Here is a 24,201-nt window from a genome sequence, read left to right as displayed (position 1 = left end):
GCTCACAATTTTTCCCGTTAAACAGGTTTTCTCAGTTTAAGCTTTTTGACTTTGTGGGTTTGTTCTAGAAAAAAATATCTATTAAAATAAGAAAATGAGCCTTACATGCCCTCTATCGTTCCATCACTGACTCTCCATTGCTGCATCATAATCAATGGGCTCAGCAGTTATGCCAATTTAGTAGGCTTGAGACCACTAAGCCCAATGATTGGCTGCAACAGTTATGTACTGTAGTTGTGATGGCACCGCTAAAGTTCTTTTTCAAATAATTTTTATTGGGAATTATAACTTTTTAACCGGGCAGGAAAAGCTAGGAAGGGATGGAGGGGAAGGGTGGGATATGGAGGTAGGGGAAAATAAGCCCCTATAGCAATAGGGGAGACAGGCGAACATATAGTAGATTAGTATAAACATAATAATAGCTTAAAATTATGTATGTAGTAGGCTATAAAATAGCATAAGTAATGCTTTGTGAAGATTCGCTAGCAAACATCTAGTTCTGTTATAAAATAAAATGACGTGGTAGGCTATAAAACTGACATGAGTAATGCTTTGTACAGATTCGCTAAATAAACATTTGAAGGTAGGCTATAAAAATGGTGTAAGTAATGCTTTGTGTAGATTCGCTAAGTAAACATCTAGTAACCAGTAAGTAGTAGAATATGAATGCCCGTCGTGAACTTTAAGCTTGATGTATGGTAGATGGTAGCTTGTCATGTACGGGAACACCCTTGGGTGATCCTGTGACTATGTGGGCAGCAAAAATGTCTGGCTCAATATCAAGCTAAATATTGGGAAGAAATATAGTTGTAACTTATAAGTGTAATAAGGATAAATGTTTTATGTATAAGGCGGGACTATAAGTCAAGTAGGACCATTGGAGGCTCTAGAAGGATTCAGACCATGTCGCTGCAGAAAGGTCATACCCTCCTCCGGTGTTGCAATATGTACAGTTCCAGACAAGAGTTTCACCAAAAGAGTGGAGGAAGGCAACCAAGAATAAGCAAAATGGGACCTCCGGAGCTCCCGTGTGACGAATGAAAAATCTCGTCACTTTTTCAAAGTGTCTTTAGACAAGTCTCTGAACAATGTTAGGTGGCCATATGAGGAGAGCAAAAAGCTTTTTTCGGAGGAGAGGTCAAACAGTTTACCCCTAACCCAGGCCGGGAAAAAGGAGACAATAATGTCTCTTGGCACATCTGATGGGAGGGACACAGGTCTTTTAATTCGGTAGACTCTTTCTATAATATCGGGGTCGTTGACATCAGGAAAGAATTTAGAGATCATTTTGTGAATATAGTTTTTCAAGTGGGGGGGTTTAACAGACTCCGGGACACCCCTAATTTTCACATTGCTTCTACATCTATGATCTTCGAGAGTCGCCAAGTTACATTTGAGTGAGTCTATGTCTCTTTGCAGACTTTCTAGTAAGGCTGAGGACATAGGAGGGGTTGATAAAAGATCCGAATGGGGAAAATCACAGCCCTCAGGGGAAAAGTCCTCCATACTGCTGTCTGAAGAGTGTACAGAGTATTCGTATGAATCATGTGTTGGTGAAGAATGATCGCAGAGGGAAGATCTTGAGGAAGATAAGGACGTGGAGGAATCTAGGCTTTCCACAATGGATGACAACGCATCCTTTATGTATGACTCTGATGCTGTATCCGTACACGATGAACCAGTGCTTGGCGGATTAAAAGAGAGTGAAGCTTTATCTAGCATTAGGAATTGTTCCTCTAATTTTTTGTTAAGACAGTCGCAGAAATCCTTCATCAAATTGTCTATATCTACTTCAGTGGGGGGTCTTTCCACAGCTGCCGCCCCTTCTGTAGTTGGTGAAGAGCATAATGCTTCTGTGCTGGGGTTCCCTCCCCCCTGATAGGTACCTTTGCTAGCTCTCTGTTGTGGTGTGTCCTGCAAGCTGCGTTTTGCCCCTGACACATCAACCTGTATAGCCGGCGTTGTTTTATGACCTGGGGCCCTGTGCTGCTCAGTTGCCTGCGGTTTGGGCTGAGGCACAAATTCAGGAGTGTCATATCTTAAAGCACGGACAGTTTTTAATTTCCTCACCTCCTTTGCTGCGTTGCCGCCGCAAGTTGTAGGCGGGGTTTCGTTGTCTTTCCAGCTCCTCGGTCTCATCAGTGATTGCAGGGCTGCTGGTCTGGTTTTGTTCCCAGCAATTGCACCGATGCGTAAGGGCAGAGTAGAGGGTCCTGGGGACCTCAGGGTGGGAGACGCTTGCGACAGGAGCCCCCTGTGATTCCTCTTGCAGCTGAAAGGGCATTCTTTTTTTTGGGAGTGGGGCCGCCGCGAATCGTGAGCGGAGTTATGGGCGGGGTCTCGTCCCCTCTCCGTCTCTCCATCCCCGCCATTGCAAGCAGGGCTGCGGCTGTGATTTTGGTGCCGGTGGTCTTGCCGGCTTGTACAAGGGGTCCCGGGGGCATCAGAGCGGGGGGCCGCTTCAGGTATGAGCTTACCTGGCCTCCTCCTTGCAGCCGGGTCCGGGGTCTTCTCTCTGAAAGCGGCACTGCCATTCTCTGTGGGCGGAGTCCACGGGGCCGTGGGCGGGGGTTCCGGCGTCTCTCCTGCTTCTCCATCCTGTCGGCACATGCAAAGCTGCGGCTCCGCATTCATTCCCGGAGGTCGCGCCGGTCTGCGATGGTGCAGCGGAGGGCCCCGGGGTCCCCAGAGCGGGGATCGCCTGCAGCTTGAGTCCACCCAAAGGAGTTAGTGGACAATATTCTGCGCTGCCGACAGAATTGAGATGTATATCCCAGTATGGTACAGTAAGGTGGTGGTTTATTACAACAGTAAAGACTAAACCATCTTACTGTATCATACTGGAATATATAGTCTCCATTCTATCAGCAGCACGGAATATTGTCCACTAACTCCCTTTGCAGTTTGATGTCTGATGGTCACTTGCTGACCCGTGTATCCGATGCGGCTGATTTTCTACATTATATACGTCTTTGACAGATTGAACAGGTGAGTTTAATCTGAGCGCTAAACTAACTGTATGTCTCGGATAAGACCCTGCTTGCGTTGAATTCTCCTACATTCTCCTACAGTTTCTTGGTTACATTGTTTCTTTGAAAGTTTTGTACAATATAATTATCTCCAAAATAGTAATCATCATCTTCAGTAAAAATTATTAATTTTTGATAAACCCATTTAAAGTGGTTGTCTGATACCAAAACTGTCCTTTCTAAATATCTAACCTCTTTTGTAATTTACCTTATTACACAATAACATACACTTTTCCCTATCTAGCTAATCTCTAAATTCATTTTTTTACTTCCTGTGACCTTTCATTTGAGAGGAGTCTCAAACATGATGTCACAGGAGGCTGGGGAAGCATCATCACCCCTCCTGGAATAGGACATCATCAGGGGTCAGCGCTGTAGTTACTTACTAATCTCTTGCATTGGTGTCCCCTCTGAAGATGTCTTGGACCTTGGGTGATGGATGTTGTGGGAGTTGAGAGCGCAGCGCTGGCATTCAGCTTCTGTGTTTACCCCACTGTAGCTTCTGTGGAAGAAGAAGTCATCAGGGGGAGGAGATAGGAGCATTGAGAGACAACAGTGCCGACCACTGATGATGATTTGTTTGAGGATGCTGGTAGAAGCTGTGGAACGACGCTGGTGTAACTAACTGCTTCTATCTCCACTCCCTAGAAAAGCTATGGTGATGGAGGAGATAGAAGCAGAGTGCCAGCGCTGCAATCACATCTCCCAAAGCGTACACCACCCAGGATCCTGATTGTCTTTAGAGGAGGTGGTGATGCAAAAAACTAGTAAGTAACAGCAGTGCTTCCCCTCGATGATGTCCTGTACCAAAAGGGCAATGGATCCTGCAGGGAATGAGTGCCACCCCAGCCTCCTGTGACATCATGATTTACGTTCCTCTCACAGGACATACAGAAAAAAAACTCATTTAGGGATTAGCTAGATAAGGAAAATTGTAGGGTGTAATAACACCCCTGATGAAGCATTGGTGAAACCCACGTCGGGTGTTTGGTGGTTGAGCTCATTATACAGTATATAATATATGTATTTAACCTTTGATGTAAGTTTTTACAATTTTCTGGTGGGAAATACTTACCTTTATTTCTTAGGCTTTATATGTATGCATAGGAAGTGAACCAATTGCTTCTGTTTGCTGCATATCCAATTGATTAAAACTTTTTGCTACAAAATTGACTCTAAAAAAGCACATAGTTATAAGTAAATATGGTATATATGTATCATTGACTGTTCATATGTGCATTGACTATGTCATATGTTTGTATATATACTTGCTCATAGGGGTTTCCCACAATAGCTCACCCACCAAATTTTAGTTTTTAGTGTATTCGCTGTTTGTCTGTGTCCATTGTTCTTAAACTATGTTTACATAAAATTTGACCTTTTTATACATATATTTGATTATTATTTTGTTCCTGGCACACTTTTTTACTTTGGTTGCGTTATTTAATAAAGTAAATTACAAAAGTGGTTAGGGCGTAAGAATAGATATTTAGAAAATACAGTTTAGGTGCTGGACCACTCCTTTAAATATATTATCCTTTGGAGATTATTTTTATTACTTTGCTTTTGAGTTTCCTTAATGCTTTTTTGACTTTTTTGTTTTTAAAACTGTAAATAAAGGGATTTAACATTGGAACCAGGGCAGAATATATAAATGCAAAGCACTTGTCAAATTTTGAGGAATTAGTTGATGTGGGTCTCATGTGCAGGCACATTATTGTTACATAAAACATAATCACACAAGTTAGATGTGAAGAACAAGTAGAAAAAGTTTTTCCTTGACCTTCTTTGAATTTAATAGTAAGAATTTTCAAAATGATAAAAATATATGATAATAGTGTAAAAATTAATGTAAAAATTCCCACAAGTGTCCCTACGGCATAAGTTAGTATTTCTACACTGTATATATCAGTATATGAGATCCTCAGCAATGGTGAAATATCACAGTAGAAATGCTTGATTACATGAGAAGAGCAAAAGGACATTCTTGATATGAGGGCAATATGTCCAACAGGACTCAAAAGTCCAACCATCCATGCCGTAATAGACAATTCGACAGTGCGCTGGAAACTCATTACAGTAACATAATGAAAAGGGTAACAGATTGCAACATAGCGATCAAATGCCATGGCTGCCAGAAGGAAAACCTCAGTGCAAACAAACAAAATGAAAAAATATAGTTGTGTTATACAATCCTCAAAAGAGATGATATTATACTGTATGAAGACCATAATTAAGAGCTTTGGTAGAATATTTGAGGTAGCAGCAATGTCAATGATGGATAGGTTTAATAAGAAGATGTACATGATACAGAAGATGTACATGATACAAAACTATGTAAAGCAGTTAATACAAGAGAAGATAGTATTCTGCTACAGATGGATCTGGATAAGTTGGAAACTTGGGCTGAAAGGTGGCAGATGAGGTTTAACAATGATAAATGTAAGGTTATACACATGGGAAGAGGGAATCAATATCACCATTACACACTGAACGGGAAACCACTGGGTAAATCTGACAGGGAGAAGGACTTGGGGATCCTAGTTAATGATAAACTTACCTGGAGCAGCCAGTGCCAGGCAGCAGCTGCCAAGGCAAACAGGATCATGGGGTGCATTAAAAGAGGTCTGGATACACATGATGAGAGCATTATACTGCCTCTGTACAAATCCCTAGTTAGACCGCACATGGAGTACTGTGTCCAGTTTTGGGCACCGGTGCTCAGGAAGGATATAATGGAACTAGAGAGAGTACAAAGGAGGGCAACAAAATTAATAAAGGGGATGGGAGAACTACAATACCCAGATAGATTAGCGAAATTAGGATTATTTAGTCTAGAAAAAAGACGACTGAGGGGCGATCTAATAACCATGTATAAGTATATAAGGGGACAATACAAATATCTCGCTGAGGATCTGTTTATACCAAGGAAGGTGACGGGCACAAGGGGGCATTCTTTGCGTCTGGAGGAGAGAAGGTTTTTCCACCAACATAGAAGAGGATTCTTTACTGTTAGGGCAGTGAGAATCTGGAATTGCTTGCCTGAGGAGGTGGTGATGGCGAACTCAGTCGAGGGGTTCAAGAGAGGCCTGGATGTCTTCCTGGAGCAGAACAATATTGTATCATACAATTATTAGGTTCTGTAGAAGGACGTAGATCTGGGTATTTATTATGATGGAATATAGGCTGAACTGGATGGACAAATGTCTTTTTTCGGCCTTACTAACTATGTTACTATGTTACTATGTTACATTGGAGAGTGCAGGTGAGTATCTTGGCAAATAACCACAAATATTAAACCATTTCCGCAAATTACTATAAAGTAGATGGCTAAGAATATTAGTAAAAATATATACTGCAGCACTGGGTCATCCGTTAAACCTTCAAATATAAATTCTGTTGTGTTGAACGACTCTTCTGATTTCATTTCTAGAAAAAAAAGAGTATGGAATAAAGTAAGAGTCAATCCAATAAATCTGTAAAAAAGAGTTTTCTTTATTCACAAACTTTAAACATAGAGGATACAGACTTCAGCACGAACCATATGGGTAAGAATCTCAATGGTTGAGATTCTTACCCATATGGTTCGTGCTGGAGTTTGTATCCTCTATGTTTAAAGTTTGTGAATAAAGAAACCTCTTTTTTACGGATTCGGTGAAGCTGGACATTCCTTCTTTTTTTTACTTTACACGCCTGGACACAGCGGGTCCGTGCTCCCGAAGATTGGTTTATGCATCACGGGTGAGCTGGCTTATTTTTCCTCATGAGTAAGACCGATTTAGGTCGAAACGCGTAGCCTTATTTATTACAAACACCTGTTTGGTCCACCACATGTAAGGATTATCTATTTTAACCATTTGGATTATTAAAGATTTCAAGTTTTTATCGGAGCTGGAGTATCTATTTTCTGTTGGATTTGCTGTTGCTGGACGTTTGGATCAAGACGGACTCTCGTGCTCCATTACTGCTGGTCTGGTTGGTGAGCTGGCTAAGGCTTTCTAAGCCGCTTTTCGTATATATGTGCAATCAATACATCAGATGGACTACATGGAAAAAAAAGTTTATGGACCCCTCTACATTACATCTACAGGAGCTTTTATGACATTCTATTCTAAAACCTAAAGCAGTAATATGGAATTAGTTCCCACTTTGCATCTCTAACAGTTTCCACTCTTCTCAAAGGATGTTCTACAAGATTTTGGGGTTTGTTTGTTGAAATATTAGCACATTCAATCCATTCAGCACATGTGAAGTCAGACACCGGCAATGGATGAGAGGGCCTGACTCATAATCTCCTTTCTATGTCATCCCAGCGATGTTTGATAGGGCCGGTCAAGTTCTTCCACACCAAACTTACCAAAACTGTTCCCACAAAGTTGGAAGCTACAATTCTCCAAAATGTTTTGCTTCTTGAAGCATTAAGATTTCCTTTCACTGAAAGTAAAGGTCCTAGGTCGATCTCTGGAAAACAAGCCCGTAGCATTTTCCATCCTCCTCCAAACTCCTCGGCAATTCTAATTAGTTGTTACTATAATTGTATCATTTATATTTGGTAAAAGAAAATACCGCACCTACCTATATAAATCAATTTACCATTTCCAACTCAGGCGCAGAAGCCTCTGCAATGAGCTCATTTAAACTTAGTGTGTGAGGAGGTTCATTCTCTAAGGACTGTCCAAAGTAGAAGCAAATTTAAAGTAAAATTATTTATAGAACAAACAGTCTGGAGTAGGGTTGAGCGAAACAGGTCGGCAATTTTCAGAAGTCGCCGACTTTTGGCAAAGTCGGGTTTCATGAAACCCGACCCGACCCCTGTGTGGGGTCGGCCATGAAGTCGGCGATCTTCTGAATCTGGAATCTGAATTCCGATACCGATTCCCGATATGTTTAAGATATCGGGAATTGGTATCGGAATTCAGATTTAAGTGTAAAATAAAGAATTAAAATAAAAAATATTGCCATACTTACCCTCTGACGTGCCCTGGTACTAACCGGGAACCTTCCTTCCTTCAAATCAGCCTTCCAGGACCTTGCGGTGACGTATACCTAATAGGAATATACTCACCCTCGGATGCGCCCTGCTTCTTTCCGGCAGCCTTCCTTCCTAAGAATCAGCCCTTTCAGGACCTTCGGTGATGTCGCGGTGATGTTGCGGCTTGTGATTGGTCGCGCGAGCGGTCACATGGGCGGCTGCGCGACCAATCACAAGCCGCGACGTCACCGCAAGGTCCTGGAAGGCTGATTCGAAGGAAGGAAGGTTCCCGGTTAGTACCAGGGCGCGTCAGAGGGTAAGTATGGCGATATTTTTTATTTTAATTCTTTATTTTACACTTAAATATGGATCCCAGGGCCTGAAGGAGAGTTTCCGCTCCTTCAGACCCTGGGAACCATTGGAAACCCAATGCACTGCATTGGGTTTCGAGTTTCGGCCGACCCCGACTTTTTATAGGATCGGCCGATTTCACTCGACCCGACTTTTGAAAAAGTCGGGTTTCGTGAAACCCGACCCGATCCTATAAAAGTAAAGGTCGCTCAACCCTAGTCTGGAGAAAGTCTGGAAACAAAAGTACATACTTTAAATTGGCATAATATTGTGGCATACCATTATTTAAACAGATAATTTATTAAATCATCAAAACAAAAGTAAAATACTTGAATGAAATAAAATTACATCTGATGGATTGTATTTTCACTTAACTTTTATTTATCATGTACAGTGCCTTGAAAAAGATTTCCAACCCCGTGAACTTTTACACATTTTATAATGTTACATCCACAAATTTAAATTTATTTTATGTGATAAACCAACACAAAGTAGTAAGCATTTGGGAAGTGTAAAGGAAATTATACATGGTTTTCTGTTTATCTTAAAAATATAAATCTGAATATTGTGACCTCCATTATCCTCAGTTTCCAGAGCAGTTCTACAATTCTCTGCTCTTACTTTCCCAAGCCAGGCATTTGTTCAAATGCCCTGATATTTATATGTGTAAATAGAGCAATAACAGTGTACACTTCTGAAAAATGTGTCACATTGATGTGTTACAGTAGCAGGAGAAGCTGTTACTCAAAAAGAATGCCTGCTCCCCAACAACCATGAAGTAAAGAGACTGAAGAGCTGAGTGCTGCTCAAGTCACAACCTGAGAATACCCCTTTAATGCTTCTCCAAGAAGAATATTTATTTTGTGGTAATCCATATTCCTAAGGATCCTAATTAGTACATACTGCTAAATGTTCTTTCCAAAGAAACAGGAAGAAAAAAAGAGCGTAATTAATTCCCTTTGTTAATCGGCAATTGCATAGGATAAGGTCAAAGTAAGTATTGCTCACCTTCAGTTGTTGTGTTGGACAGCCAAAACGCTGCTACAGGGCATAAAAAGGAGACATCACTGATCAGCTGCCACACTGACCCTCAGCTTCCCACCCTCACCCAGCACGAGCTGCACTGAATAAACACTAGACAAATGTCCTGGATAGTAGTAGAAAGGACCAGAAAATTCACGATAACATAGTAGCAACAATAGGTGGATATAAACACACCACAGCTGAGTATAATCCTAAATATTTATATTTAGGATTATACTCAGCTGTGGTGTGTTTATATCCACCTATTGTTGCTGCTGTACTGAATAAGCCTACTCTTCGAGGATGGCTTCCCTGATCAGCTGCCGCACTGCCTGCAGATTCCACACCCTACTGAGCAGGAGCTGGTGAAACACTTCAGGAGTAGAAAGGAAAAAGAAGGGAGTGGATATGTTCTGGGAGCTGCTATGGAGGAGACTAGCCTATTCACAAGATGAGACGTTCAATGACTCTACACGTTTCAGGAACGGTCCTTCCCCTTCATCAGGTACATCAGTATGTGTTGTTGGTTTACCAGGACCAGATGTTTCACAGTTCAATGAGTGAGACCACCATTCAAAAATAATCTCTTTACTGAACGGTAATTTGGTAAGGGTTATTATGTACAAGGGCTTATAGTCATTTCTTTTATAGTATGAAGCATTTTTCCACCCAGTATCCTTCCTCTGTAGTATTCTCCAGGGTTTTTAAGGCACAATGTTTCTCCCTACTTCGCCACAACTCAGCTTTAATTGTATAGTCTCCTTTTCTTGCTTAGTGGTTCTGTGTCCTATTTCTACCACTACTGGCTCCCTGTATCTACGATTAAAGATCCTTCACTAGTCCCCATCTTTAAGTTCTGTTAAGACCCATTACCTTCTGTGTTACAAGCTTAAGGTCTTGTGGCTAGGCGTCTGCTCTTACGACCCATCTCCAGAAGCCCACTCTGTATCGTCTCTCACTGTTCCTCAAGATCATGCTAACTTTTCTTCTTTAGTCTCCTCTCACTCAGGGTTACCCATTATTGCAGCACTGCTCACTGCTCAAAACTATAACTCTCTTCCTAGCAGGAAGCAGTCACTCTTCCTGAACACTATGCCTTCCCACTATGGACTAGTCCCAAACATTAACCCTATCTAATAATAATACTATGCATTACACAGGCAAACATCACAATGCAATACATTATACAGGGACACATTAGATGTCACCAATATTTATTACATTTTACACAATATTTCAACAACAACAAACTTGTTTCTTCAAGGGGGAGATGTAGGCAGCACGTGATTGGGGGTCATCGGTTCGTCGGCATGACAGCCAGAGGTCTCATTGAGACCTCTTTGGTTGTCAGTGCTGGATTGCCATGAGCACCACCCAGTGGTCAACGCTCATAGCAACTCAGCAATTCTACTACATAGAGGCGATCTGACCATCGCCTCTGTGTAGCAGAGGTAATCGAGTTGTGCCAGCTTCTAGTCTCCTATGGAGACTATTGAAGCATGGCAGAAGTAAAAAAAAGTGTTTAACCCCTTCATTACCCAGCCTATTTTGACCTTAAAGACCTTGCCGTTTTTTGCAATTCTGACCAGTGTCCCTTTATGAGGTAATAACTCAGGAACGCTTCAACGGATCCTAGCGGTTCTGAGATTGTTTTTTCGTGACATATTGGGCTTCATGTTAGTGGTAAATTTAGGTCAATAAATTCTGCGTTTATTTGTGATAAAAACGGAAATTTGGCGAAAATTTTGAAAATTTCGCAATTTTCACATTTTGAATTTTTATTCTGTTAAACCAGAGAGATATGTGACACAAAATAGTTAATAAATAACATTTCCCACATGTTTACTTTACATCAGCACAATTTTGGAAACAAAATTTTTTTTTGTTAGGAAGTTATAAGGGTTAAAATTTGACCAGCGATTTGTCATTTTTACAACGAAATTTACAAAACCATTTTTTTTAGGGACCACCTCACATTTGAAGTCAGTTTGAGGGGTCTATATGGCTGAAAATACCCAAAAGTGACACCATTCTAAAAACTGCACCCCTCAAGGTACTCAAAACCACATTCAAGAAGTTTATTAACCCTTCAGGTGCTTCACAGCAGCAGAAGCAACATGGAAGGAAAAAATGAACATTTAACTTTTTAGTCACAAAAATTATTTTTAGCAACAATTTTTTTATTTTCCCAATGGTAAAAGGAGAAACTGAACCACGAAAGTTGTTGTCCAATTTGTCCTGAGTACGCTGATACCTCATATGTGGGGGTAAACCACTGTTTGGACGCACGGCAGGGCTTGGAAGGGAAGGAGCGCCATTTGACTTTTTGAATCAAAAATTGGCTCCACTCTTTAGCGGACACCATGTCAGGTTTGGAGAGCCCCCGTGTGCCTAAAAATTGGAGCTCCCCCACAAGTGACCCCATTTTGGAAACAAGACGCCCCAAGGAACTTATCTAGATGCATAGTGAGCACTTTGAACCCCCAGGTGCTTCACAAATTGATCCGTAAAAATGAAAAAGTACTTTTTTTTCACAAAAAAATTCTTTTAGCCTCAATTTTTTCATTTTCACATGGGCAGTAGGATAAAATGGATCATAAAATTTGTTGGGCAATTTCTCCCGAGTACGCCGATACCTCATATGTGGGGGTAAACCACTGTTTGGGCACACGGCAGGGCTCGGAAGGGAAGGCGCGCCATTTGACTTTTTGAATGGAAAATTAGCTCCAATTGTTAGCGGACACCATGTCGCATTTGGAGAGCCCCTGTGTGCCTAAACATTGGAGCTCCCCCACAAGTGACCCCATTTTGGAAACTAGACCCCCCAAGGAACTTATCTAGATGCATATTGAGCACTTTAAACCCCCAGGTGCTTCACAGAAGTTTATAACGCAGAGCCATGAAAATAAAAAATAATTTTTCTTTCCTCAAAAATGATTTTTTAGCCTGGAATTTCCTATTTTGCCAAGGATAATAGGAGAAATTGGACCCCAAATATTGTTGTCCAGTTTGTCCTGAGTACGCTGATACCCCATATGTGGGGGTAAACCACTGTATGGGCGCACGGCAGGGCTCGGAAGGGATGGCACGCCATTTGGCTTTTTAAATGGAAAATTAGCTCCAATCATTAGCGGACACCATGTCACGTTTGGAGAGCCCCTGTGTGCCTAAACATTGGAGATCCCCCAGAAATGACCCCATTTTGGAAACTAGACCCCCAAAGGAACTAATTTAGATGTGTGGTGAGGACTTTGAACCCCCAAGTGCTTCACAGAAGTCTATAACGCAGAGCCATGAAAAAAAAAAAAATATTTTCTCAAAAATGATCTTTTAGCCTGCAATTTTTTATTTTCCCAAGGGTTACAGGAGAAATTGGACCCCAAAAGTTGTTGTCCAGTTTCTCCTGAGTACGCTGATACCCCATGTGTGGGGGTAAACAACTGTTTGGGCACACGTCGGGGCTCAGAAGGGAAGTAGTGACGTTTTGAAATGCAGACTTTGATGGAATGCTCTGTGGGCGTCACGTTTGCAGAGCCCCTGATGTGGCTTAACAGTAGAAACCCCCCACAAGTGACCCTATTTTGGAAACTAGACCCCGAAAGGAACTTATCTAGATGTGTGGTGAGAACTTTGAACCCCCAAGTGCTTCATAGAAGTTTATAATGCAGAGCCGTGAAAATAATAAATACGTTTTCTTTCCTCAAAAATAATAATTTAGCCCAGAATTTTTTAATTTTCCCAAGGGTAACAGGAGAAATTTGACCCCAATATTTGTTGTCCAGTTTCTCCTGAGTACGCTGATACCCCATGTGTGGGGGTAAACCACTGTTTGGGCACACGTCGGGGCTCAGAAGGGAAGTAGTGACTTTTGAAATGCAGACTTTGATGGAATGGTCTGCGGGCGTCACGTTGCGTTTGCAGAGCCCCTGATGTGCCTAAACAGTAGAAAACCCACACAAGTGACCCCATTTTAGAAACTAGACCCCCCAAGGAAATTATCTAGATATGTGGTGAGCACTTTGAACCCCCAAGTGCTTCACAGACGTTTACAACGCAGAGCCGTGAAAATAAAAAATCATTTTTCTTTCCTCAAAAATGATGTTTTAGCAAGCATTTTTTTATTTTCACAAGGGTAACAGGAGAAATTGGACCCCAGTAATTGTTGCGCAGTTTATCCTGAGTATGCTGGTACCCCATATGTGGGGGTAAACCACTGTTTGGGCACACGTCGGGGCTCGGAAGTGAGGGAGCACCATTTGACTTTTTGAATACGAGATTGGCTGGAATCAATGGTGGCGCCATGTTGCGTTTGGAGACCCCTGATGTGCCTAAACAGTGGTAACCCCTCAATTCTACCTCAAACACTAACCCCAACACACCCCTAACTCTAATCCCAACTGTAGCCATAACCCTAATCACACCCCTAACCACAACCCTAATTCCAATCCTAACCCTAAGGCTATGTGCCCACGTTGCGGATTCGTGTGAGATTTTTCAACATCATTTTTGAAAAATCCGTGGGTAAAAAGCACTGCGTTTTACCTGCGGATTTTCCGCGGATTTCCAGTATTTCTTGTGCGGATTTCACCTGCGGATTCCTATTGAGGAACAGGTGTAAAACGCTGTGGAATCCGCACAAAGAATTGACATGCTGCGGAAAATACAACGCAGCGTTTCCGCGCGGTATTTTCCGCACCATGGGCACAGCGGATTTGGTTTCCATATGTTTACATGGAACTGTAAACCTGATGGAACACTGCTGCGAATCCGTACTGGCCAATCCGCTGCGGATCCGCAGCCAAATCCGCACCGTGTGCACAAAGCCTAATTCTAAAGGTATGTGCACACGCTGCGGAAAACGCTGCGGATCCGCAACAGTTTCCCATGAGTTTACAGTTCAATGTAAACCTATGGGAAACAAAAATCGCTGTACACATGCTGCGGAAAAACTGCACGGAAACGCAGCGGTTTACATTCCGCAGCATGTCACTTCTTTGTGCGGATTCCGCAGCGGTTTTACAACTGCTCAAATAGAAAATCGCAGTTGTAAAACCGCAGTGAAATGCGCAGAAAAAACGCGGTAAATCCGCCATAAATACGCAGCGGTTTAGCACTGCAGATTTATCAAATCCGCAGCGGAAAAATCTGCAGAGGACCAGAATACGTGTGCACATACCGAAACCCTAACCCTAGCCCTAACCCTAGCCCTAACCCTACCCCTAACCCTAGCCCTAACCCTACCCCTAGCCCTAACCCTACCCCTACCCGTAACCCTAACCCTAGCCCTAACCCTAACCCTACCCCTAACCTTAACCCTACCCCTAACCCTAGCCCTAACCCTAACCCTAACCCTAACCCTAGCCCTAACCCTACCCCTAACCCTAACCCTAGCCCTAACCCTAGCCCTAACCCTAGCCCTAACCCTAACCCTAACCCTACCCCTAACCCTATTCTAACATTAGTGGGAAAAAAAAATCTTTATTTTTTATTGTCCCTACCTATGGGGGTGACAAAGGGGGGGGGGTCATTTATATTTTTTTTATTTTGATCACTGAGATATAATCTATCTCAGTGATCAAAATGCACTTTGGAACGAATCTGCCGGCCGGCAGATTCGGCGAGCGCACTGCGTATACGCCCGCCATTTTGGAAGATGGCGGCGCCCGGGGAGAAGACGGACGGACCCCGGCAGGATCGGTAAGTATGATGGGGTGGGGGGAGCACGGGGGGGGGGATCGGAGCATGGGGGTGTGGATCGGAGCGTTGGAGGGGTGGAACGGAGCACGGGGGGGTGGAACGGAGCACGGGGGGTGGAACGGAGCACGGGGGGTGGATCGGAGTGCAGGGGGGGTGATTGGAGCACGGGGAGGGTGATTGGAGCACGGGGGGAGCCGGAGCACAGGACGGAGGGGAGCCGGAGCAGTGTACCGGCCAGATCGGAGGGCTGGGGGGGCGATCGGTGGGGTGGGGTGGGGGCACATTATTGTTTCCAGCCATGGCCGATGATATTGCAGCATCGGCCATGGCTGGATTGTAATATTTCACCAGTTATAATAGGTGAAATATTACAAATCGCTCTGATTGGCAGTTTCACTTTCAACAAAGGGTTAACTCCCATTTCACCCGATCTGCAGGGACAGGAGGAGTGGTAGTTTAGCCCAGGGGGGGTGACTTCACCCCCCCGTGGCTACGATCGCTCTGATTGGCTGTTGAAAATGAAACTGCCAATCAGAGCGATTTGTAATATTTCACCTATTATAACTGGTGAAATATTACAATCCAGCCATGGCCTGCAGGGACGCGATCTTTCCATGACGCCACATAGGCGTCATGGGTCGGATTGGCACCGACTTTCATGACGCCTACGTGGCGTCAAAGGTCGGGAAGGGGTTAAGGCTCGCATGGCCGCACGGCCATGCGCTAGTATCAAATGTGTTTTGGCTTATGCCAGTGGATACTATACCACTCAGTTCTTATGGGGTGTGAAGCTGTTAGCATTGGGACTGTACACTCAGGCAGGCAGCTAGCGTCAGTGGGGACAATTAGCCTAGTTAGGGTATTAGTTCTGTGTACAGCGCGACTCTGTGAGGCAACAGAGCTCACTACCAGTTCACACGGGGTGAAACCTAACCCACGTGTGAGCTCAGAGTCCATCCGCCATTACTTAGCAGCAGATATCTCTGCACAGTGGACCCCGGGCTGCAAACGCACCTTGTAGCTACCTACCTATTACTCGGTGCATTCCGCTAGCCCTAACACCCTAACTCCTGTTTCAGTACTAATCTGAAACCTCCACCCTCCACCCAGTGATAATTCCTCACACCAACCCCTACAGAAAGCACAGACAGGGAAAACCAAAAACGCACCAAGCCGCAAACACACTCAGGAAAACACTATAATGTGCGCAGGGCAAAACAAAACACAAATAAGAAGGAGAAATATGACAAAGGATCATACACCACCAGATCTGATATTTCCACTTCAAGACCACCACTCCGAACCGAGATCACCAGGTACAAGACACAAGCTATAATCGGCGACGCCCAAAGTTCAGAAGAACTATTTAAAGGCCGTGGGCGTGACCCAGCCTCCAATCCGAGTACCAGCTAGATTAACCCCGGACAACCTAGATAAAATCTAGCCGGAGCCACTGAGCGCATAGTGGACGAATGAAGAATTACCGCTGTCTGTCGGACGCCCTAGTGTGAATAGCATCTGACATGACAGTTGTAAAGCGGTTAACAGGTAGATTTACAAATAAGAGAAATGTGGATTTCCCAGAAATAAGACATCGGATTCCAGATATGCAGGTATTATTTTATTCCGATTTATATGACATGCATGCCCACAGAGACAGCTTAGGATGGTTGATCCTATTGACAGATGTCCTTTAAACATGGTCGTTTTGTGATGACATATTCACTTTAAGGCCGGAATCACACACAATGTATAGAAACACCATTTATACAATTGTATAAAAAACTTGAGGGGAGGGTTCTTGGAGCTAAGAAATCTGGCAGCCAATAGGCAAAGGCCCACACCAACTTTTTAAACGAAAACCTTCTTTATTCTCAGCCATAACCACCAGCTCGAGGGCACCATGTAGCACATTTTTCGGGCAAACAAACCCCAAATCTTACGAGGTAAACTTCCCATCCAGAGCCCGTAAACCAAAGCCAGATCAGCCCCATAAAACACCAACTCCAGAACCCCACCCCCCGCCAACCACGAGCAGCCCTGAACACCTCAGGCTCGTGAGTGCCCCACCACCGCCATGGCTCTCTCAACTCCTTCCTGTATTACCAACGTCCACAAATCCAAACCGATATCATTCAAATGAACACCATCATTCCTCCAAAAATTTCTCATGCCAGCCTCCAATTCAAAATGCTGAACTGCCACACCCCCGTTCCGGGAGACAAAACTTGCCACGGCCCTGTTCAGCTTCACCCGGGCCCTATTGATCCCCTTATGGGAACGTACTGCCCTTCACGTTTTCCTAGGCACGATGTCAGACCAAACTGTCACCATCCCTGGAAAGGATACCCACAATCTCAAAAAGTCAAAACGGATATCCCGAATCAACTCCCTCACCGGCTTAGACCCCAAGTCGTTCCCACCCAAATGCACCACAACAATGTCCGGGGGACGATCCCAACGAGCAGCGTGGGAAAACTCAGATAATATCTTGCACCACAACATGCCCCGAAATCCCAGCCATCGAACCACCACCGAATCTCTCTTAAAACCCAGTTGCCTACCATCTTGCCTAGCAGCGGAACGAATCGCACCCCAATGATCAAAAGAGTGTCCGAATATCCAGGCCAACAGTGGGGTCCAACCTGTAAAATATAACAATTAATACCAACCAAACAAGGACCCCACCCCCATTGCCATTAACGCACCTGTGCCATACCTACGCACCCATTGTACCACAGCATCAAAAGAATTATATACCACGGAGCAAAGCTCTTCAGCGATGCCTTCATTAACTGACTGGCCCTTTGGATATGACAGGTATTGAATCAAACTTATTAGGCTCCTTCTTAGGAACAACCCCCAAAGGCGAAACGACCACTCCCTCCACAGGTAAACCACTAAACAGCCCCGCCATTCGCCCCAACTCAACCTCTTTTGCCAATTTTGCCGTAACTACGTCCACCTGTAAATTAGCCGACCTCAGAAAAACCTTCCCAAAGCAACCTCGCCTTTTCCTGATCTGGGTACCTATTTAGATAGGGGGCCATCTTTTGAATCTTCACAGGTGTCACCCCCTTGACCGCCTCCCACTGCTGGTTTACCCCTTGCCTTTTTAAAACATTTTGCCGCTCCGTGCGAGGCCCCGCTGCAGTGAGAACAGACATGCTTGAACTTACATGTATTGCCGTACTTGCATTGGCCGTCATTAAACTGCCAACACATCCCTGTTTTGTCCTTTGCCCCCTGTGACCTCTGTCCACCAGCTCCCTGTCCCGACTGCTGACCGCTACTCCCTCCCCCCATGAAAGGACTGCCCAAACCGCATTGGTGCTATAACTTTCAACCATAACCCTATGTCTTTTTGATCCCATTTTATCTCGGGCCTGACCGCCTTCCTTTGCCGAAACTGTTCATCGTACCGGAGCCACGCCTGGCCCCCGTACGCCCTATGTGCCTCCCCAATGGCATCTAAGTAACAAAAAAGTCCCGAACAGTTCTCCGGAAACTTTTCCCCAATAACACTCACCAAAATGGCGAATGCCTGCTGCCAATTCACAAATGTCTGCGGTATTAGTCGCCAACGCCTCTTTTTCTCCGCCTCCTTTTTACTATCCTCCTTCTTTCCCTTGTCTAAATTAAATTTCTCCAAAGGAAGGAGGGAGAAAATCTCCATGTATTCATCCTTCCAAATTTTTTCTTTTAATTCTTTTTTTCAAATGAGCCCCTAAAGGCCCTTCAAAACACACATAAACCTCCCCCTTTGCTCTATCATCCAATTTAATCATGTCACCTTTGTCCTTTTCCGTTTGGATCGACACCGACACCCCGCCGTCGATGCTTGTTCCATACCACTCGCTCTGTCGGACCCAACTGCCCCCTCTGCACCCTGACCAGATGCCGGCAACCATGCTCCTACAGGAGACGACCGCGCACTATCAAGGCCCCCCCATCCAGTCTCCTCAAAATCTGTGACATACCCGCCAAAAGCTCCTTGACACCTGGGACCCCCACAGTGCCAGCCCCTCCTCTCCCTGCCAAATTGACCCCCCCATTCCAGCTATCCCCTAAATCCCCAGACCAAACTTCACTATCCAGCACCGCAAAAGGATTAGACGCATACTCACGAAGCTGCGCAGGTGCTGTGTCCCCGCCAGCCGTGCGACCAGAGTTGTGTCGATCTCCGAATTTGCGTGGGTCACTCCCAGATCCGGAGTCCTCTGTGCCGCTGTGTTGCTCTTGGCCCGCGCCCCGGGCCTCCTCACCACCAGGGGGGACCAGAGCAGAAGAAACGGAACTCTCGCTCGACCTCCTGGGCGACCTCGACCTGGCGGCTGCCAGTCCGTCTCCATGCCGGTCTTCCTGCTGGTCCCTACCGCGAGCCCACCGCCCTGCCTCTAACGTTGCCAGTCCTGCCAGGGACCCGCGGTGGGTCCAACCCCGGGTTACCCGCCGCTGTGCTGCTGCTGCCATCATTGCTTCCCTGCTCTGCCGCCGCTCCCTCGAAGCTCCACCTCCTCGCCGTCACCATGGCCCGTGCTGCTCCCCGCTGGGTGGTGCTCCTCCTCACCGCCGCCGTGACCGGCACTGGACCCGAATCCGCAGCCACTTCTGGTGCAGCCCACAACTCTGATTGGGCCTGCACCGCAGCTGCTCCAGACCACCGACCGACACCAGAAGCGCCGGCCGGTGGATTCCTGCCGGAGGGCAGGCTGGGCTGGATTGGTGCACCGCAGCCTGCACCCTCTGCAGGTCCCAGGAGGGGCTCCGTGGCCAGGGTCTGCCGCGTGTACTTGTCTCCAGGGACAGACACTCCGGGGGATGGGTCCTCCTTGATCTGGTCCCCTGGCTTCCCGGACCCCTAAGCAGCGTTGCCAGCTGGTCCTCCAGCCAACTGCCCTGTCTGGACCGCGCCATCTCCCGCAGCTGCGCCATTATGGATTCCACTGAGGACATCCTCGCACGTCTTCTCTCGCCGCTGAGGTGAAAGGTAATGACCCTTCCCGCACTTTTTCCCTACAAACCCGCCCCACAACCTAAAACCACCCCTTTTCTCCACTCCCTTGAACCAATCCCCACTGCCCCTGATTAATTTTAAACAATGCTCCCCACTCCCTTTGGCAACGCATTCATGGGGGGCATTCGTTTTAACTACGTTACTACAGCCCCCCCGCTTGAACAGTGATCCGTGTGCAATGCGAGGATGCGATTTTTTCTCAAAAAAGTATCCGTGTGTCATTCGTGTGACATCTGTAAGGCATCCGTATGGCGAGATTTTCTCGTTGGCTTGCAAAATGGACATATAATGGATTCATGGTCTCAAATATTCATGAAAACAAATATATGTAATTATATTTCATACAGAGCTAGACAGCAGAATAGCCGGTAATTCATTTGTCGGCTTTTGCTAATTCATTACCCAACCGACAGGATATGAGACATGGTTAACATACAGTAAACCATGGCATATCAGTCAGTTTTCTGGCGGAGAAAATTGCGTGGGAGCCCACGCCAGTTTTTTCTGTGAATTAACCCTTTAATTTAACACCTACAATTCCAAAATTTTACACACACACACAATAATAACATTATTAGTGGGGGACTTATAAAATTCTAACTGTTCTTCAATGGTTTACTGTATGTAAACCATGTCTCATATCCTGTCGGCTTCTGCAATGATTTTACAGATGCCGACAATTGAATTATCAGCTATTCTGCTATCTAGCTCTCTATGAAATATAAAGATATGTATACAGTTAGGGCCAGAAATATTTGGACAGTGACACAAGTTTTGATATTTTAGCTGTTTACAAAAACATGTTCAGAAATACAATTATATATATAATATGGGCTGAAAGTGCACACTCCCAGCTGCAATATGATAGTTCCCACATCCAAATCGGAGAAAGGGTTTAGGAATCATAGCTCTGTAATGCATAGCGTCCTCTTTTTCAAGGGACCAAAAGTAATTGGACAATGGACTCTAAGGGCTGCAATTAACTCTGAAGGCGTCTCCCTCGTTAACCTGTAATCAATGAAGTAGTTAAAAGGTCAGGGGTGGATTCCAGGTGTGTGGTTTTGCATTTGGAAGCTGTTGCTGTGAGCAGACAACATGCGGTCAAAGGAACTCTCAATTGAGGCGAAGCAGAACATCCTGAGGCTGAAAAAAAAGAAAAAATCCATCAGAGAGATAGCAGACATGCTTGGAGTAGCAAAATCAACAGTTGGGTACATTCTGAGAAAAAAGGAATTGACTGGTGAGCTTTGGAACTCAAAAAGGCCTGGGCGTCCACGGATGACAACAGTGGTGGATGATCGCCGCATACTTAATTTGGTGAAGAAGAACCCGTTCACAACATCAACTGAAGTCCAGAACACTCTCAGTGAAGTAGGCGTATCTGTCTCTAAGTCAACAGTAAAGAGAAGACTCCATGACAGTAAATACAAAGGGTTCACATCTAGATGCAAACCATTCATCAATACCAAAAATAGACAGGCCAGAGTTAAATTTGCAGAAAAACACCTCAAGAAGCCAGCTCAGTTCTGGAAAAGTATTCTATGGACAGATGAGACAAAGATCAACCTGTACCAGAATGATGGGAAGAAAAAAGTTTGGAGAAGAAAGGGAACGGCACATGATCCAAGGCACACCACATCCTCTGTAAAACATGGTGGAGGCAACGTGATGGCATGGGCATGCATGGCTTTCAATGGCACTGGGTCACTTGTGTTTATTGATGACATAAGAGCAGACAAGAGTAGCCGGATGAATTCTGAAGTGTACCGGGATATACTTTCAGCCCAGATTCAGCCAAATGCTGCAAAGTTGATTGGACGGCGCTTCATAGTACAGATGGACAATGACCCCAAGCATACATCCAAAGCTACCCAGGAGTTCATGAGTGCCAAAAAGTGGAACATTCTGCAATGGCCAAGTCAATCTCCAGATCTAAACCCAATTGAGCATGCATTTCACATGCTGAAATCCAGACTTAAGACGGAAAGACCCACAAACAAGCAAGACCTGAAGGCTGCGGCTGTAAAGGCCTGGCAAAGCATTAAGAAGGAGGAAACCCAGCGTTTGGTGATGTCCATGGGTTCCAGACTTAAGGCAGTGATTGCCTCCAAAGGATTTGCAACAAAATATTGAAAATAAAAATATTTTGTTTGGGTTATGTTTATTTGTCCAATTACTTTTGACCTCCTAAAATGTGGAGTGTTTGTAAAGAAATGTGTACAATTCCTACATTTTCTATCAGATATTTTTGTTCAACCCTTCAAATTAAACGTTACAATCTGCACTTGAATTCTGTTGTAGAGGTTTCATTTCAAATCCAATGTGGTGGCATGCAGAGCCCAACTCGTGAAAATTGTGTCACTGTCCAAATATTTCTGGCCCTAACTGTATGTGTGTGTCAAGGATATATATCATATAATTGTCTAAGGGTCACTTCAGTCTGTCCTTCTTTCTTTCTGTCACGGTTATTCATTCGCTGATTGGTCTCGCTAGCTGCCTGTCATGACTGCCGGGACCAATCAGCGATGGGCACAGTCCGGAAAAAAATGGCCGCCCCCTACTCCCCGCAGTCAGTGCCTGTCGCCCGCATACTCCCCTCCGGTCACCGCTAACACAGGGTTAATGCCGGCGGTAACGGATCGCGTTATGCCGCAGGTAACGCACTCCGTTACCGCCGCTATTAACCCTGTGTGTCCCCAACTTTTTACTATTGACGCTGCCTATGCGGCATCAATAGTAAAAAATATAATGTTAAAAATAATTTTAAAAAAAATAAACCTGCTATACTCACCCTCTGTAGTCCGCTGAGCCGCTCCCACCGGCCGCCATCTTCCGCTGCAGTTTCTGGTGGCAAAGATGGTATGGCAGAAGGACCTACCATGATGTCACGGTCATGTGACCGCGACATCTTCACAGGCACTGCGCGCCTGCACGTCAAGGACCTGCCATGACCACGATGTCATCACAGGCCCTGCGCGCCTGCGCTAGAAAGAGCTGGCATAACGTCACGGTCATGTGACCGCGACGTCATCACAGGTCCTGCACCCATACCAATGCTGGGACCAGAAGCTGCTGTGGGCTACAAGGGGCTTTCGGAAAGGTGAGTATATGTTTATTTTTTATTTTTTCACCTGTGACAAACCTGGCTGGGCAATATACTACGTAGCTGGGCAATATACTACGTGACTGGGCAATATACTACGTGACTGGCCAATATACTATGTGGCTCTGTGCTGTATACTACTTCGCTGTGCAATATACTACATAACTGGGCAATATACTACGTGGCTGGGCAATATACTACGTGGCTGGGCAATATAATATGTGGCTGGGCAATATACAATGTGGCTGGGCAATATACTACGTAACTGGCAAATATACTACGTGGCTGCGCAATATACTATGTCACTGGGCAATATACTACGTGTCTGGGCAATAGACTACATCACTGGGCAATATACTATGTCACTGGGCAATATACTACGTGGCTGGGCAATATAATATGTGGCTGGGCAATATACAATGTGGCTGGGCAATATACTACGTGGGCTGTGCAATATACTACGTGGACATGCATATTCTAGAATACCCGATGCGTTAGAATCGGGCCACCATCTAGTATATATATATATATACCTATAGTATGTGTATACATTTATTTTATCTATCCTGTTTTAACCTGTCAGTGTGATTTTACTGTACACCGCACTGAATTGCCGGCTTTTCTATAGGACACCGGTGCGTATTTCTCGCAAGTCACACTTATGGTCTGTGTGGTGTGCGAGTTTTACTCCCACCCATAGACTTTCATTGGCGATTCTCGGCCGAGATACGCTGACAATCGCAGCATGCTGCGATTTCCCTCACACGTATAAATATCGGATGATGGCAGCTGCCCCATAGATTAACATTGGTCCGAGTGCTATGCAATTTTTTTATCGCATAGCACTTGTCCGTATTACGGTCTAGTGTGACTCTGGCCTAAGGCTACATCCCCATGATCAGTAATTGGCAGCACTTTCGATGCTGCACATGTCCACTGCATCCAAAGCGCTGCCGGCTTTTGAACGCAGGTGATTCCGCATGTTTTCATTGAACCATGCGGAATCACT

The 24,201-nt window shown here is 44.9% G+C and overlaps 1 protein-coding gene across 1 annotated transcript; it reads right to left on the bottom strand.

The window, feature by feature from the left end:
* Positions 1-4,561: 4,561 nt before the first annotated feature.
* LOC138666828 (olfactory receptor 5AR1-like) lies at positions 4,562-19,424 on the bottom strand. The gene is made up of 3 exons (XM_069755004.1): positions 19,200-19,424; positions 7,623-7,700; positions 4,562-5,362 (listed from the first exon to the last, which is right to left on the bottom strand). Exons 1-3 carry the CDS (start codon positions 19,422-19,424, stop codon positions 4,562-4,564), a joined length of 1,104 nt encoding a protein of 367 aa, XP_069611105.1.
* Positions 19,425-24,201: the final 4,777 nt, after the last annotated feature.

The sequence above is a fragment of the Ranitomeya imitator genome, chromosome 2, assembly GCF_032444005.1.
Source record: "Ranitomeya imitator isolate aRanImi1 chromosome 2, aRanImi1.pri, whole genome shotgun sequence".
In the NCBI taxonomy this organism is placed as follows: domain Eukaryota; kingdom Metazoa; phylum Chordata; class Amphibia; order Anura; family Dendrobatidae; genus Ranitomeya; species Ranitomeya imitator.
This window is presented reverse-complemented; position numbering and strand designations above follow the sequence as displayed.